We start from the raw sequence: 14,848 nt of genomic DNA on the forward strand, positions 1-14,848 counted from the left end.
GAACTTTGAAGATTCTTCTCTTTGGAGCTTTTTGGGCAATCAATCAACCAATATTGATTGAGTACCAACTATGTATCAGGCTCTGTGTTAGAATTGGAGGTTCAAATGACAAACAAGGCAAAATCTTAAAACAGTTAAATTCTAATTAGGAAGAAAAGGCAATAAAATTGTAAATGAATAAATGAGTAACTTTTGGATGTTGTTAATGAGGCGTGAGTATGTATGGAGGAGCTTTCTCTCTTAGTATTTAAACTGTTCTTGGAAAAAGTGTAAATATGATTATGTAATATAATAATCCTTTTTGGTGATGTCATTCTCAACATAATTGACAGGTTATTAGTGGCCTGCCCTATATCATACAACATGGTAGCCACTGTCTGCATGTGGCTATTAAAATTAAAATTAATTAAATAAAAACAAACATCCCCAGTTGGCACTAGCCATATTGCAAGTGCTCGATAGCCACATGTGTTTAATAACTACCATTTTGGAGAGCACAGCTACGGATGTGTTTCTCATTGCAGAAAGTTATATTGAGCAGCACTGGTCTAGATAAAGGCAGGTGGGAATCTACATCAACGGTAAGAACAGCAGTTAACAATTTTATGCATCAGGCATTTTGCACACATTTAACTCATTTAATCCCAACAAAACGACCCATCTTACAAATTGAGAAAAACGTAGGCACCAAGCCTTATTGTTCACTATCAGTCTGGTAGTAATAAGAAATGCTAAGATCTGAACGCAGACTGTCTGGCTCCAGCACCTATCCTCTTACCAAAACATCAGAATGTCCTGGGCTAGCGACGCTGAAGAGGGTGGAGAGTTCAGTGTCGCAGGCTGAGACTCCATAGAAATAGGAAGTGGCCTGTTTTATCAGTGCCTTTGGCAAGTATGAGCCTTCCAGATCTATCAGATACATCCAAGACAGGTCTTACCAGCTAGAGATTTAGATGGAGCTGGGCAGGCAGAATCGTGGAATGTTAGAACTTTAAAAAAAACTTTGAAACTACCTAATAAAATATTTCACAGGTGACGCAGCTTAGACACGCAGAGGTTACCCGACCTACCCGTGGTAACAAATGTCCTGCACGTGTGCGTGCACGCCAGTGCAAGTGTTTACACTTGGCGCCCTTAGCGCCGAGACTTCAAAATTTCCCTGATACATATATTTTATTATTTTAGGTACATACTAATCTTGGGAAGTAGTTTCCCATTTGCTAAAATGTTTGCTAAGATGTTGGCTGTGCCCGTGTGTTGACCTTTTAATCCATTCATTTTCCTTTTGTCTAGTCTTTTCCTAATTTACCCACCCAATTTTGCATTCCTCCTTCCACATTAGAACAACGATCCAATCCACAACCTAGCTAGCTAGACAAAATTTTCCTGCAGAAAGGTAACCAAATGGATAGCAGTTTGAGTTCTTCTTCCACGCCCCGTCAGAAATTTGGAAAACATGTGAATTTCTGCAAATTTTGCCATGCATTTTTTTCTGCGACTGTTTCTCCCAGGATCGCCTCACCACCCCTGCCAGCCACCAAGACACACGCCAAGAAAGCACTACTGGAGAATGAGTTTGCACTGAGCGTTTAGTTTCTGTTCCAATGCAAAGAGGTCGCAGGCACTCAGAGGCGAAGGCATCGGACTGGCGCGGACAAGCCCCAGATAGCAGCGGGCTGGGGCACTGCAAGAGCTTCAAGCCTTCTTCTCCGCCAAGCAGGAGGACTTCAGTTCGAGTCCACACCCAGCTTAATCAACCGCAAGACGCGAAGTCGCAGAGCGAGGCCGATCCCAGGGAACCTGCTCCAGGCGTCGCCGGCGCGCCGAGGAAGCTGTCAGGCGGCCGGCCGAGCGCCACCAGACGCGGCCAAGTGGCCCCGCGCCCGCCCGCTGCGCTCCCCGCGTCCAGGGCTGGCGCACGGCGGGGGGCAGGCGCGCGCCCACGCTCGGCGGCCGCCTCTTCCCGGAGGTTGCCGTCGCCACAGCTGCGGCGGGTTAACCAGCAGCCGGCGTCCACCTTCCGCCCGCCCGGGGCTCGCAGCTCCCTCAGATCGTCGCTTACATAAGGCGGGCGGGCGCGCTCCCGCCGCCGCTTGCCCCCCAGCGCAGTGGGGCTGCGCCCTCCACGCCTCCTTGGCGGGCGTCTCTGCGCGCCCGGACGCCTGTCCTGGAGGAGGTGACCCTCCTGCTTGGCCACCCAGCAGCAGCCAGGACGTCTCGCAGCCGGCGTGAGCACACGGAGATTGCAGCCCCAGCGCCTGGCTGGGCGAGCCTCCTCCTCCGTCCCCTCCTCCCCCCTGCCCCCACCCCCACCGCCGCGCCTGTGTGCGTCCGCGCGGGCGAGGGGACCCGGAGAGCAGTCCGCTCTCGGCGCGCGGCGGAGCTGGGCTGCTCCCGCTGCCCGAGCCAGCGAGCGAGCGACCGAGGTGGCCGCCTTGCGCCTCCCTGCACTTCCCAAGTGGGGGCAGCGCAGTCGCGAGCGGGAGGCGTCACTTAGAAGGCACTGGCAAAGGGGACCTGCAAACTCCTCCTCGGCGGCTCCTCTCCACCCCCTTTCAGCCCCTGCCCTTGGAGAAAGTGGAGAGTGGCGCTGGGTTGTCGCTATTCCTCCGACTGTCGCTCGGTGCGCGCGGTTCGGCCGCTGCCGGCGGGCTTTGCGCTGGGAGTGCCACTCTCCGTCCCCCCCGGCACACCTCTGTGGACGATGCGGAAAGGGCTGCGGGCGACAGCGGCCCGCTGCGGACTGGGACTGGGATACGCGCTGCAGATGCTCGTGCTGCCGGCCCTCGCCCTGCTCAGCGCCAGCGGCACCGGCTCCGCCGCGCAAGGTAAGGGGACCGCCGGGCGCCGCGGCCACCTCCCTTCGCTTCTTCCCCCTCCTCCCTGCGTCCCTCCCCTGTCCTCCCGACTTCCTCAGTCCGCGCTGTGGCTCTCAACTGGAACCCACTTTGCATTTCACTTTCCCAACTAGTCAAGAAGCTTTGATGGCGATTATTTTGATTTTGACTCTCATCTTCCGAGATGGGCACGGATGGCCCAGTGACGAGCAGGGTGGGGACGCGCGTCCCCTCCGTCTCTGTGCGTGTGACAGCCTGGGGTGTCTGTTGCACTTCCAGCTCCGCACGTGCACGTCGTTGCCGATTGCACACACAGGGGTTTGGAGGGGCTGTCGGTGCGGGTGGCTGCGTGGCGCGCCACACATGCGTCCCGATGCGCGTGGGGCGCACGGGCTCCCCGCGCTGTGCCGCGGCTGGGACCGTCATTGAGTCTCTGAGCACACGAAAGGCCAAAGGATGAGTGTCCGTGACCGCTAAGGACGACTCATAAACGCCCAGGCTCCGCGGCTGCTACTCAGGGTGCAGGGGAGATACAAGGCCACCCACCCGGACCCGAGCACCCAGCCCGAGGCAGGCCCCGGCGTGCATGCGACGGAGGACCGAAAACCCCAGAGCTCCGGGAGAGCAGGCTGATCGTTCCAACCCAATCCGAAACTCCCCGGGGGAGTTTATAACTCTTTGACATTTTAATTGAACGCGTGTGAGCTTTCCAATAAGTGACGGGGGTCCCGCGCAGGGCCAGGCTGGGAGGAGAGTGGCCAGGAGTTGGGAGTGGGGCAGGGAGGAGGGGAGGCTCCGGAGCTGATCGCCCAGCTCCCTTCTTGTCCCCGGAGTTCGAAGTGGCAGCTCCCAGCTTTCCGAGCCCGGGAAGCCGAGTGGAAGGGAGGGGGGAGGAGAGAAGGAACCGAGGCTGCGGCTCCGGGATCTGTCTCGGGTCACCTGGGTCCCCATCCTCTGCCCAAGCCCGGCGCCCACCTGGGTCTCTCCGCCCAGTTCGGATCGGTGGTGATAGCCGGCTCTCAAGAGAGGCGGCTTGGGTGTCCCCGAAGCTTGTGCGGCATTCGGAGGCAATTCGAGAATTCTCTCCCCCCTCCCCCCCACCCCCACATCTCGGTTCCAGGTCTTTCCAAATTTGGAGAGCAGAGGGAGGCGCGGCGGTAGCCCCAGCTCCCCGGGCGCTGCTCAGACACTCTGATGTCCCCAACTGCTTTCCCTGTGATCTGGGAGAGGCAGGGGGTCGTTGGAGGTGGAGGGGACCGCAGAGTGAAAGTGAGCGGTCTGGGTGGGGAGGTGAGTGATTAGCAGGGCTTTGTGAATTAGCGATAGCTACTTCGGGAGTAAATTTTCCTGCTGCCCTGCTAAGTGGCCAGGCTCATAAATCCTTCCTGCCCTCCTTGCCAGATGCCTCCCATCCCCGAGGTTCTTCTCTGGTTTTCTCATGCACACCTCCAAGGGCTCATCTGTCTGAGCATTTTACCATTTTACAAAGGAATCTCCACTGAGCAGCTTAAAGCTTGTTGTCGATTTCCTGAAATTGGCAAGAAGTTCTCAGGGCGGCAGCCCAGGATGCTTAGTGGGGGGTATTTGGAAGCTTAAGTGAGCAACCTGATGAATAGTCGTGGAATCAAACCGCAGGACTCTGTGGAATTCGCCTGCTGTGATTGGGCGCACAAAAGACTGAGCCAAAGGGGTGGGGGACGCGAGGGGGGGAAGGGGGGACCCCCGCCGCACGGTGAGAGAACTGTTTGGGAACAGGACAAGTTAAAGTCCCCAAAGATGCCAAACAGGAGACAGGATCCCTGCTGAGAGCTTACCCCGGCCAAATGAAAAAGACTGGGTAGAAAAAGCATCAATAAAGATAATCAAACAGGAGATTGTAAATGGATTAATATTGAAAGGAGGGAGAAGAGATTAAAAAGCAAAGACACTCAGGGTAGAGAAACTGAGCATTTGCCTCTTGCACTTTTTGGTTTTTGTAGACCAGGCAAGTCAAAGATTTTGAGGATTGATTCTTAAGATAAGTGGAAAAAATAAAATGTCTTCTCTTGGGTGTGTGCAGAGCAGTGTAGTTCTTCATTGAGTTTGTCCCTCCACTTCCTGGTTAATAAGATTTTTGTTTGCATCTTGCAGTCTGTGAAATGCACTCTTGTACCGCTTTTATCTTTGTTATCCTCCATGATCCAGAATACCAGCTCTTCCTGTGTTGTCTGTTAGTTATCAAAGGAAGGATAAAGTCTACTATCAGCCACTATCAACCACTATCACTCTAATCCATTATCCCAGCCTGTTTACTATTGAACCTCTATTAACACTTTCCTCCCCATTTTATAATGGGCTGATGGACCTCCTTTTCCTTCTAATTTTTCTCTTTCTTTTCTTTGGACTAGAACAACCAGCCCATACCCTCATGGTATGAGTTCCTTGTGCTGATGACTTAAAGATTGCAAAGAAGTATTTTTATGAATGGAAGTGCATATGCAACTAAGACAGGAATATTAATTTAAGCACTTTACAATGGGAATGAATTTTCCTTCAGTTGTTGGAGTTACTGGAAAAATGATAAGCTTTTAAAAATATGTCTCTTTAGAGATAGCCAAAGAAACAACAGATATTTAAGATTTTTAAAAATGAGTGTTATTTGTGAGTGTACTGAGTTTTATATCACTGTGGTGGAAAGACAGAAGTTATTTTAAATAAGTCCTTGGGAAATTCTCTAGGCTTTAGGCAACTACTCTCTCCTATCTGGCTGTTCCCTAATTGTTTCACTCAGGATTGCTGGGAACTCCTAGCTCCAGGGAATTTGCGGTGTTTCTGACTTCCCAGAATGAAAGATTTTAATAGGAAAAGGCAGTGTGTGTGTGTGTGTGTGTGTGTGTGTGTGTGTGTGTGTGTGTTCAGTGTGCTTCTGAATTAGTGCCCTACTGTTTTATAAATGCATTTTATCTCAGCTACACAGCATTGAAAACTATGCTTATCTAGCACCAACTAGTGTCATGAATGTTAACACCACCAAACTCAGAACAGAAAATTAACTGCACTCTAATCAGACTGGGATAATTCTCTATTTTCTTAATTTATAGTGAAAACAAATAACATATGTCTTCCTACAAAAGAATAAAAATTACTTTCATATATTTATGCATATTGGTGTGGTACAGAGAGACAATTGGCATTGTAGATAACTGAATTTCATTACCATTCTACCCTACATTTTCCCATTTAAGGAGTAGAGAAAGTTTATGAATTCACATTAAGAATTTGCAATAAGGAAAAGGAGGCTAGTTTACTTTTTGTTTAGAAAAATCATAGAGTCTAGCTTACAGGAGGCCTAAAAGGCTTGGGAGAATAAACTTTTCAAGCACGTGCAGAACATAAGGAATTAGATTATAGCAGACATTTACTGGCTCCCTGACCTCTTGTATTTTGGACACTGAGGATAAAGAGTTAAATAAGACCAGGGACCTTGTGCATCTCCCGTTGTAGTTTTGGAGATGGCTGTCCTAATCAGAATTCATACTGATCTATTTTAAGCCAACCCCCTATGGACATGAACAAGGCAGGAGGTCTACTATGCAAACCCTCTTAGCTTATTTAGAATTATTATTGAGATCTAAACATAACTGTTCTCTAATGTATGCTAGGTTCTTCAATTAGTGCAAACAGCGAGAGAGTGTGCTCTATTAGGCCTTAACTGCGTTTAGCACTTGCCTGATTTAGGTCATGGCTTTGCTAGAGCAGCAGAGGGAGTCACTCTCAGAAGAAACATTAAAATTACAAGCTGCAGCCACTTCAGGAAGATAATGGGGAAAATGGTGTGAGGGCTCAGATTGAGCCGGTGCTCTTGCCTTGCAGTTTTCACCTACATCTTTTTTAGTGTGATTTTTTTTTTTTTTTTGTATCCGTGGCAGTTGAAGGCAAACCTTGTTCACATTGTTCTACAAATGAGAAACGTTATTAGCTCATTTGCATGGACTATGGTGTTAGAGGTAAAGTTCTTAAGCAATTATTAAACGCTCATATTATGTCCCATGCTGGGTGCTGTTTGTCAGAGAGCAAAGAGACAGTTTTAGCCCTTAAGGAAGACAGACTTACAAGCATATAATTATAATGCACTTTCTGAAGTGTAACAGCAGGCATAAGTAGAGAGTACTTTTGGGATTCAAGTATCCCAAGATGGTAAACGTGGATCAGGCTACTGAGTGGTGGGGTGGGGGTGGGGGTGGGGGGGTCCAAAATTTTTACACAGAGAAACTTAAGGATAGTGATTTGGCTGGAAAATGGAATAGTTTTGCAGCTAAGTGTGCATTACAACAGCATTTTACTTAGATCCCAATATATGTTTCGTCTGGCTTTGGAGAAGCACAAGCTAAGGGCAGCTAGTCGTGTATGCTCATTCAGCACAAAATCCTCAAAATCCTGCTTCTATTAATAACACCACCTAACTGGGTGACCATGGGTAAATTATTTAACCTCTTTGTGTCTCATGTTTCTCACATGTAATATATATATGTGGATAATACATACTATAGGTTGCATTTAGGATGGAGTGAATAATAAATACATGTAAAGCCTTCAGGGCAGGGTTTACCTCAGAGAAAGTAAATATTCCTCGGCTTCCAATTCTGCAAACCACTGGCAAAGTAAGATGGACGTTAAAGAAATTAAAGGCCAGGAATTTTGAACTCGGGGTGAGGATAGCTGCGGACGCTGCTTCCCCAAAAGCAAGAAATGGAACTTTCTGGAAAGATGCCCCAAAGTGGATCACTGCAAACTCCTGGGCAGAGCAGGATTCTCTGAACAGCCTGTGCCAATCTCACTCCCTGCAGAGCATTTTTTTCTTCTCTGTTCTCTCTGGGAAAATGAACCTAATACTATTAATAGTTCTAAAAATGCTATGTTAAGTCACTGCCAGTTAACTCTGGGCAACAAACTCTATTCTCAAATTTCCAGCTTTGCAAGGAATACTGAAAGATAACTTTTTGTGAATTCATAAACAATACTATGGAAAACTCTACATTCCAGGGTTTCTGATAAGGGTTTGGGGAAAATCAGCCCTTTTATGTGAATGTCAGCAGTTTGTCTTTAAAAGAAAATGGACAGTCTAAAGTCCAAAGAACATAACTGAATACATGTTAGAACAAAAGAAGTATAGAAAAGTAGATTGACATGAAAGCAAATTCACCAGGACTTTCATTTATTGAAATTATATTTGCAGTAGAAAGTTTTGTTATCATAATTAAGAACAGCATAGAGAATCCAGATAAGTTTTGAAATTTTTACATTTAATTGTAACTGTTTAATGGTTATTGCTGTTTCTTTGCATGTTTGGTGCAAATGTTGTTTTCCATCAACCTTTTTAGATAAAACTAGAGATTTGCAAGGCTTTTTATGTTGTTTAGAGTTAGGGAGGATAGTTCTCCTACAAACTGATCGTGCTTTTAATTATCGATAGCCTGGTTCTGTGCTTAGCCCCAAATCTTTCTTTCTTCACCTGACTTCTTAAACCTATGTATGGACTCTTTTTGGATTTCATTTCTTCTTTGGATTTGTTATTCCTTGTGTCTTGGTGGAGAAGGGCTATATGAATCAGAGACCTTTGGTACTATTCTAGTATCAGATGTTTAACTCACAGAAAACTTAGTGCTGTTTTTTATGCTACTTCTTTGAAGTATAGTAAGTTTGCCTTGAGCGATAGTAAAACAATAGTGGTTCCTTTTTTGTAGTTCTTAAAAAATTCAGTAATTGGATAATTTATAGTTTTGCTTATTATAAATATTTATCTCCATATTTATGAGGATTTTAATAAAAACCTTTTATAGTAATACTTTTATGAGCTAACAAGATCAGGAATAGAAAACTTTTTTTATCCTCTCTTACCTGTTTGGAGCTATCGGAAGAATTTCTGCCTTTTTAGGAAAACCTAAAACATATGTCATGTTGCAAATATTTAAGCTCTTTATAGACAATGTATTAGAAAATATTGAGCCACCTACAGTTTCAGAATTTAAAAAAATGTTTCAATTGAAGTTGTAGTGTATTTTTTTTTGTTTGTTTTACTATTGCTGCCCCCACAAATATTGCTCCCAGGGACTATATATCGAGGTTTTCAAATATACAGAAGAATGTTTTCCAGATTTTATAGGTACTTAAAATATGTCTAGCCTTCTGCATGGAGTTGATAGTGTTAAAAACTGCTGTGATATTAATTATATTGGAGTTGTAATTTAGAAAGTGAGCTCTAGTTTTGAAAGTGCCAAATATGCAGATATTTGTCTACCTTTTATGAGCAGTGAGCCAGTGTTTTTCAAAAGTGCTTTGCGAGGCAAAAGTAAGGTGTAACATCTGAAAACCCCCATGTTTGGGGAATACCCTCTTTTAATTAAATAACTAAATACATCTCCTTGCCAACCAAGCAGTGGAATGTGAGAGTTGAGGGGAGCCAGGTGAAACTTCATTATATGGACATGCCTGTTTGGAGTTCTTATTTTAAAGGCCAGGACTCAAAATCATCGTGTGAACAGATGATATTGGTTACTCAAATTTAACCCCAGAGTTACCAGTCTTATTTATTTTAAAATGGTGTGAGCATAGGGGGGTTTTACCGTCATTCATCATTTTGTCATGTGCATCGTGTGGCTGGTTTCATTTCTCAGCAATTATGAGAGCTATAAAAATGCCTCCTGTAGATGAGCATGGGTTGTATCCTCTTCTAACTAAGAATGTTAAACAACACAAATTCCTTTAGCACATTGAACAAGTTTATTGATGAATGCTAACATTTCTCATTTTTGGTCAATGTCTTAATTGATTATTTAATCATGGCCTGCCTGAACTCAACTATTATTTATTGTCATCTTTTTCTTCTGTTTAGAAGAAAACCCTTATATGTGAATATGCCTTTCCAATAAAAACATATTGCTTGCATATTTAAATGAAAATGCATCCAATTATAAGAGCAAATATGCCCATCAAGAGAAATGTACATTTTTTCCCCAAAACTCAGGAAAATTAGTGTGTGTAATTATATAAAATATTAAAAAGTAGTATAAAAGTAACATATCCTGTTCCTATAGAAAAGTGGTCATTTGAAATTAATTCATGAGGCCATTGCTATGGCTCGTGCCTATAGTCTCAGCTACTAGAGAGGTGAAGGTGAGGATCACTTTTGGCCAGGAGTTTGAGACCAGCCTGAGCAATATAGAAAGACCTTGTCTCTTAAATTTTTTTTTAACCCATAATATACATTCTCTTAGAAAATAGAAGTTTAGTGTATTATTATAGAGTGTATAATGCAATAATATCCATTTATAATTACAGGCAAAGAAAATTCATATACAATATTCCTTCTTTATCCACAAGGGATACTCCAAGATGCCCAATGGATGCCTGAAACCATGGATCATGTGGAACCCAATATGCGCCATGTTTTCATGACCCATAACTAAGATGGGTGCTAAGACCTGACAGGCAGGTCTCATATATCACATGAGTATGCTGGACAAAGGGATGATTCACATCTGAGAGATTCCATCATACTACTCAGAACTGCACACGATTTAAAACTAACGGATTGCTTATTTCTGGAATTTTCCATTTAATATTTTTGGACTATGGTTGATTATGGGTAACTGAAACTGCTGAAAGTAGAACCACAGATAAAAAGGGGACTGTAAGTTAGAGAGAGCAATTTTGGAGGATTCCATTCTGTATGAATTTGCAAGTTTGTTACTTGTATTCAAATTTAGCATCATTCCACTGTCTTTTTGGAATTTTTGAGAGCCTATAAAGTATATAGCCTTTTGAAGAACCGGGATCAAAAAGTACTCTTTAAACAAATGGTATTCTCTAACTTTTGCAGAAACTAAAAATGATAGTGAGAACAGTACTGTTGTTGTATTATAGATTATATGATTTTTCAAAGACCTATATTATTTCTAATCAAAACAAGTAACCAAATTATCACCATGACAAAAACTTGATGATTGGAAAGACAAAGTATTATAAATAATGGTAATTTCACTTTGAGCATGATGTCTGTGTGACATTGGGATTTAGCTTTCAATAAGGGGGAAACTTATATATTTTATGTCCATGGAATAAAGAATGCCAGACATACACATTGTAGCCACCCAGTAGAAGTATTTAAGTTTAGCAAGCAGCAATCTTGAAGTCATTTTAAATAAAACATCGATTAGGTTACCTGTTATTTTCTTTAGTTACTTTCCTTTTTTCCTTCTGGTTCTCCATAAGATGATGATAGAATGCAAGCTGAAAAATATGTTAGGGATCAAATTCAAGGATCGAGCTGGGCTAAAACGTTTCCTGCTCAGCTACCCTAACCATCACCCACAGAGTTTGCAGTGTGGTGGGAGACAGAAGCCCATTTCAGGAACTGCTCTCAGAAGCTGAGGAAAAACAGGCATGTTCAAATGATTTATTATTTGTGCTACCCGGAATAGCGACCCAAGACCTACGTATTTTATCTTAGTATTATTCAACCGGCCCTGTGACTTAAAACTTTTACCTAAGAGTCTTGATTTGCACTTAGTTCAGTTAACATAGCAAAAGAATTTGGAAAGTATTTAAAAGGTGTAAACTTCTAAGAAGTCGAGTTTGGATTTTATTGTACCTATCTGAGCAGGATGTGCTTGTTTGAGAAATCTTGACTTAAATCAATGGTATGCCAGTATCCTCTAATGGTCTTTATAAAAAGAAATTGCCACTTCCTGAGCTATTCTATTAAACATTGTTGTTAATAACAATATCAGTATTATATCTTAAGTTTCTTAACCACATATGAAATTGAATAGCATCCTCTTAGAAATCATATGGAAGTTCTTAGGAACAATTGTCCCCCAAAAAAATTTGCTACGGTGGAGTTCATTTTAATAGAATTACAGTACATTTTTAAATTGTCAATATTTTCTACCCCTATATAGTGATCGAAATATATATTTATTTAGTTTGTATTTATATACACATATAGGAATCTGTGTAGAATTGAAAGGACCACAGTGAAAAAACTTAGAGTTTACTTACTATAATGATGGAAAAAAAAATAGAGGGATGGCTGGGGAAAGTTTTAACCATAGGTATGTTTTCCAAGTGGGATAGGGAGATTATTTTATTGGATTTATTTGAAATGATGATCACATGAAAGATACACATGTCATCTTTTATTGAATTAGATAACTATGGAAATATTTCCTAGGAGAGTATTTTCAGGCAGACCTTAATGAAATGAGGAATGACAAGGACTAGACAAATATAGTCAATAATTCCCTGTGAGCATATATACACTTGCACAAATTCTGTGTGTGTGTGTGTGTGTGTGTCTGTAGCCATTTTTGTTTTAGAAGCAAGAGTTAATTTTCGAACAGACTTGGCAATATCCTCCAAAAACAAATGGAACCTGCCAACAAATGAAAAACATTTTAACTTATAACACAAATTCATAAAGGTAATCATGGAGTAGGAAGTCAGATTTAATTATTGATTTATGGATGAAGTATTATATCATACTTTTCTGCAAAAAGTCACCTTGCTCTTGGCAAATTGTCATATTCCTGGTGTATGTAGAAATGCCTCTGCCTCATTAGTGCAGTGGCTTATCTGATAGAAACAAGTTTTTTCTTGGCTTCCAAGTGACAAAGATTGAGGGATCTCCACTCTCACTGGCTTGTTTCAAAGGCTTGGACGACTTCTGTTTTTTTCCTACACAGTGGACTGTAATTTGTTGACCAAAGGAGAATGTGGACTTTCATGCATGCAGAGGTAAAATCCTTTATTCATATTCATGAATCCCTTTCTGGATGCTGTCTAGAAGAGACAGCATTTACCTGGCAAGCACCCTACGTGGAATGACCCCTTACGTGGGCTGGTGGAAGGAGGAGAGCTGTCAGTTGTGTGGTGGTCTGCCCTGACCAGAATTCAGTGACGGTTTGTCTCAACTTCTTAATCAAATGGAGTTAGGTTTGATTTTTTTCTTGGGGTCCCTCAGATGCCATATTGGTGGCTTTAGGTCTTTATTTCTACATTTACCCTTTACATTCATTTACAGCTTTCTTCTTCTTCTTCTTACATGGACAAAGTTAATTGAGAAGGGGAAAAGGTTGTTACTAATGAAAAGATTTACAGAATTTCATTCAGGATGTCATGATAACATGCCTCCTTGCTATATTCAATATTGTATTAAAATGCAGGTTATGGCCGGGCACGGTGGCTCATGCCTGTAATCCTAGCACTCTGGGAGGCCGAGGCGGGCGGATTGCTCAAGGTCAGGAGTTCAAAACCAGCCTGAGCAAGAGCAAGATCCCGTCTCTACTATAAATAGAAAGAAATTAATTGGCCAACTAATACATATAGAAAAAACTAGCCAGGCATGGTGGCGCATGCCTGTAGTCCCAGCTACTCGGGAGGAGGCTGAGGCAGGAGGATCGCTTGAGCCCAGGAGTTTGAGGTTGCTGTGAGCTAGGCTGATGCCACGGCACTCTAGCCCTGGGCAACAAAGCGAGACTCTGTCTCAAAAAAAAAAAAAAAATGCAGGTTAACATAGAAATATTTACACGATCCATCAATATGTAAATATATATTGATTGTCCTATGGTTTCACATCACTTGTCATTGTTGACTAGGAATGCTAAAGTATGCATATAAATTCTAGGATTCAGAAAATTGTTTTGGATGTTTTTTTATCATATGTCACTCATTGATGACATATGTCATCACAAAATATATAGTACACTGCTAAAAATAACAAAAGTAAATAATCATGCCTCCCAAAGTTTGGTGAGTGCAAGTCTAAATGCTAATGAGTGAGGTTGCCTGTTCAATGCTGAATCGCAGGGTTAAAAAGAGGGTCTTCAAGATAACAGGGGACTCCAGAGTCCTTGAGTTTATTTTGCATTCAGTGACAGTCACTAAATTAGGGAAAGGAATGTTCAAACAACACACTCGAGGAAAAGTGATTTTTATAGAAAGGAGCCATTTCTGCTAATAGCCAGTAACTGCATGTAACCCTGCTGACATTAAAAGTCCATTAGCTAAGCCCAGTTTAAATAGCAGCTGATGCAATGTCAGCTAAATGTACATTGGAATTTTTTCATATAATGCAGTAATAGCAGTTCTGTAATTTTTTCCCCTAAAACTACATACATTAAGTAAAACAAATGTCATCTGATAGTAGTGACAGGGCTGCTAATAAACAGGCAGGGATTTGTGATGAAACAAAAGTAACAGTCTATATAACAAGAAGATAATAAATGGTCATGATGGTTTTAAAAGGGAGTCTTTGAGAAAAATCATATGGAGAAGCTTAAGCTGACATTCACAGAAAGAATTGTTTCTATAGAAGCACATGAGCTACTCTGAGATACTCATTTAAAGCAAAGTGATTTTTTTTTTTCACTATTAGCTGAAGCGTTTAGTTTTCCAGCGTATTTTGAGACTACAGGAAAGACCTTTCTTTGACTCTGTTTTGTGTGTAAATGGGAGAAGGGGGTAAGTGAATTAGAAAAGAGAACCAGCAAAAACATAGGAATAACTTAATATGCCCTAATATTCTTAAGGTGATTACTATGCTAATACTCTGGAAAGCAATATGACATATTAGCGTTGTCTGAAATGAACTTGGACATTGAAAGATCCACATTTTCCTCCCAAGAAGTTTCCTAAATATACATTTCCCCATCTTTTTGAATAGTTTCCAGTCTCTGGTTAATCCTCTGAAAGACCAGAAGTTTTCCTGAAAATTTATATGAGAATCCAAGGGTCTCTCATAAGTCATCTTAAAGTATTCTCTAAGACAGTGTTCTGGAACTAAGCAACCATCGTGGAGAGAAACAGGTTTGCTCAGTAGTCTAATGTGTGTTGAGAACAGGGCAGTAATTAATCAGTGGCTGTCCTGCTCACATCACTGTAAAGTATTACGAGAACCTTCATGCCCACCCACCCCCCTTATTTATCAGACCATTAGTGAAACCCTGTACGAGTAATAGCCGTAGAGCCCTGCC

The 14,848-nt window shown here is 42.6% G+C and overlaps 1 protein-coding gene across 2 annotated transcripts in view; it reads left to right on the plus strand.

Annotated features, from left to right (window-relative positions):
• Nucleotides 1-2,387: 2,387 nt before the first annotated feature.
• Nucleotides 2,388-14,848, plus strand: part of UNC5C (unc-5 netrin receptor C) — a 370,898-nt gene continuing 358,437 nt past the window's right edge. For both annotated transcript variants that reach the window (XM_075998685.1, XM_075998686.1), the window contains exon 1: nt 2,388-2,828. In XM_075998685.1, the coding sequence (XP_075854800.1) occupies nt 2,705-2,828 (124 nt within the window). In that variant the 5' untranslated portion in view covers nt 2,388-2,704. The remainder of the gene's footprint in view (nt 2,829-14,848) is intronic.

The sequence above is a fragment of the Microcebus murinus genome, chromosome 29 (assembly GCF_040939455.1).
Source record: "Microcebus murinus isolate Inina chromosome 29, M.murinus_Inina_mat1.0, whole genome shotgun sequence".
In the NCBI taxonomy this organism is placed as follows: domain Eukaryota; kingdom Metazoa; phylum Chordata; class Mammalia; order Primates; family Cheirogaleidae; genus Microcebus; species Microcebus murinus.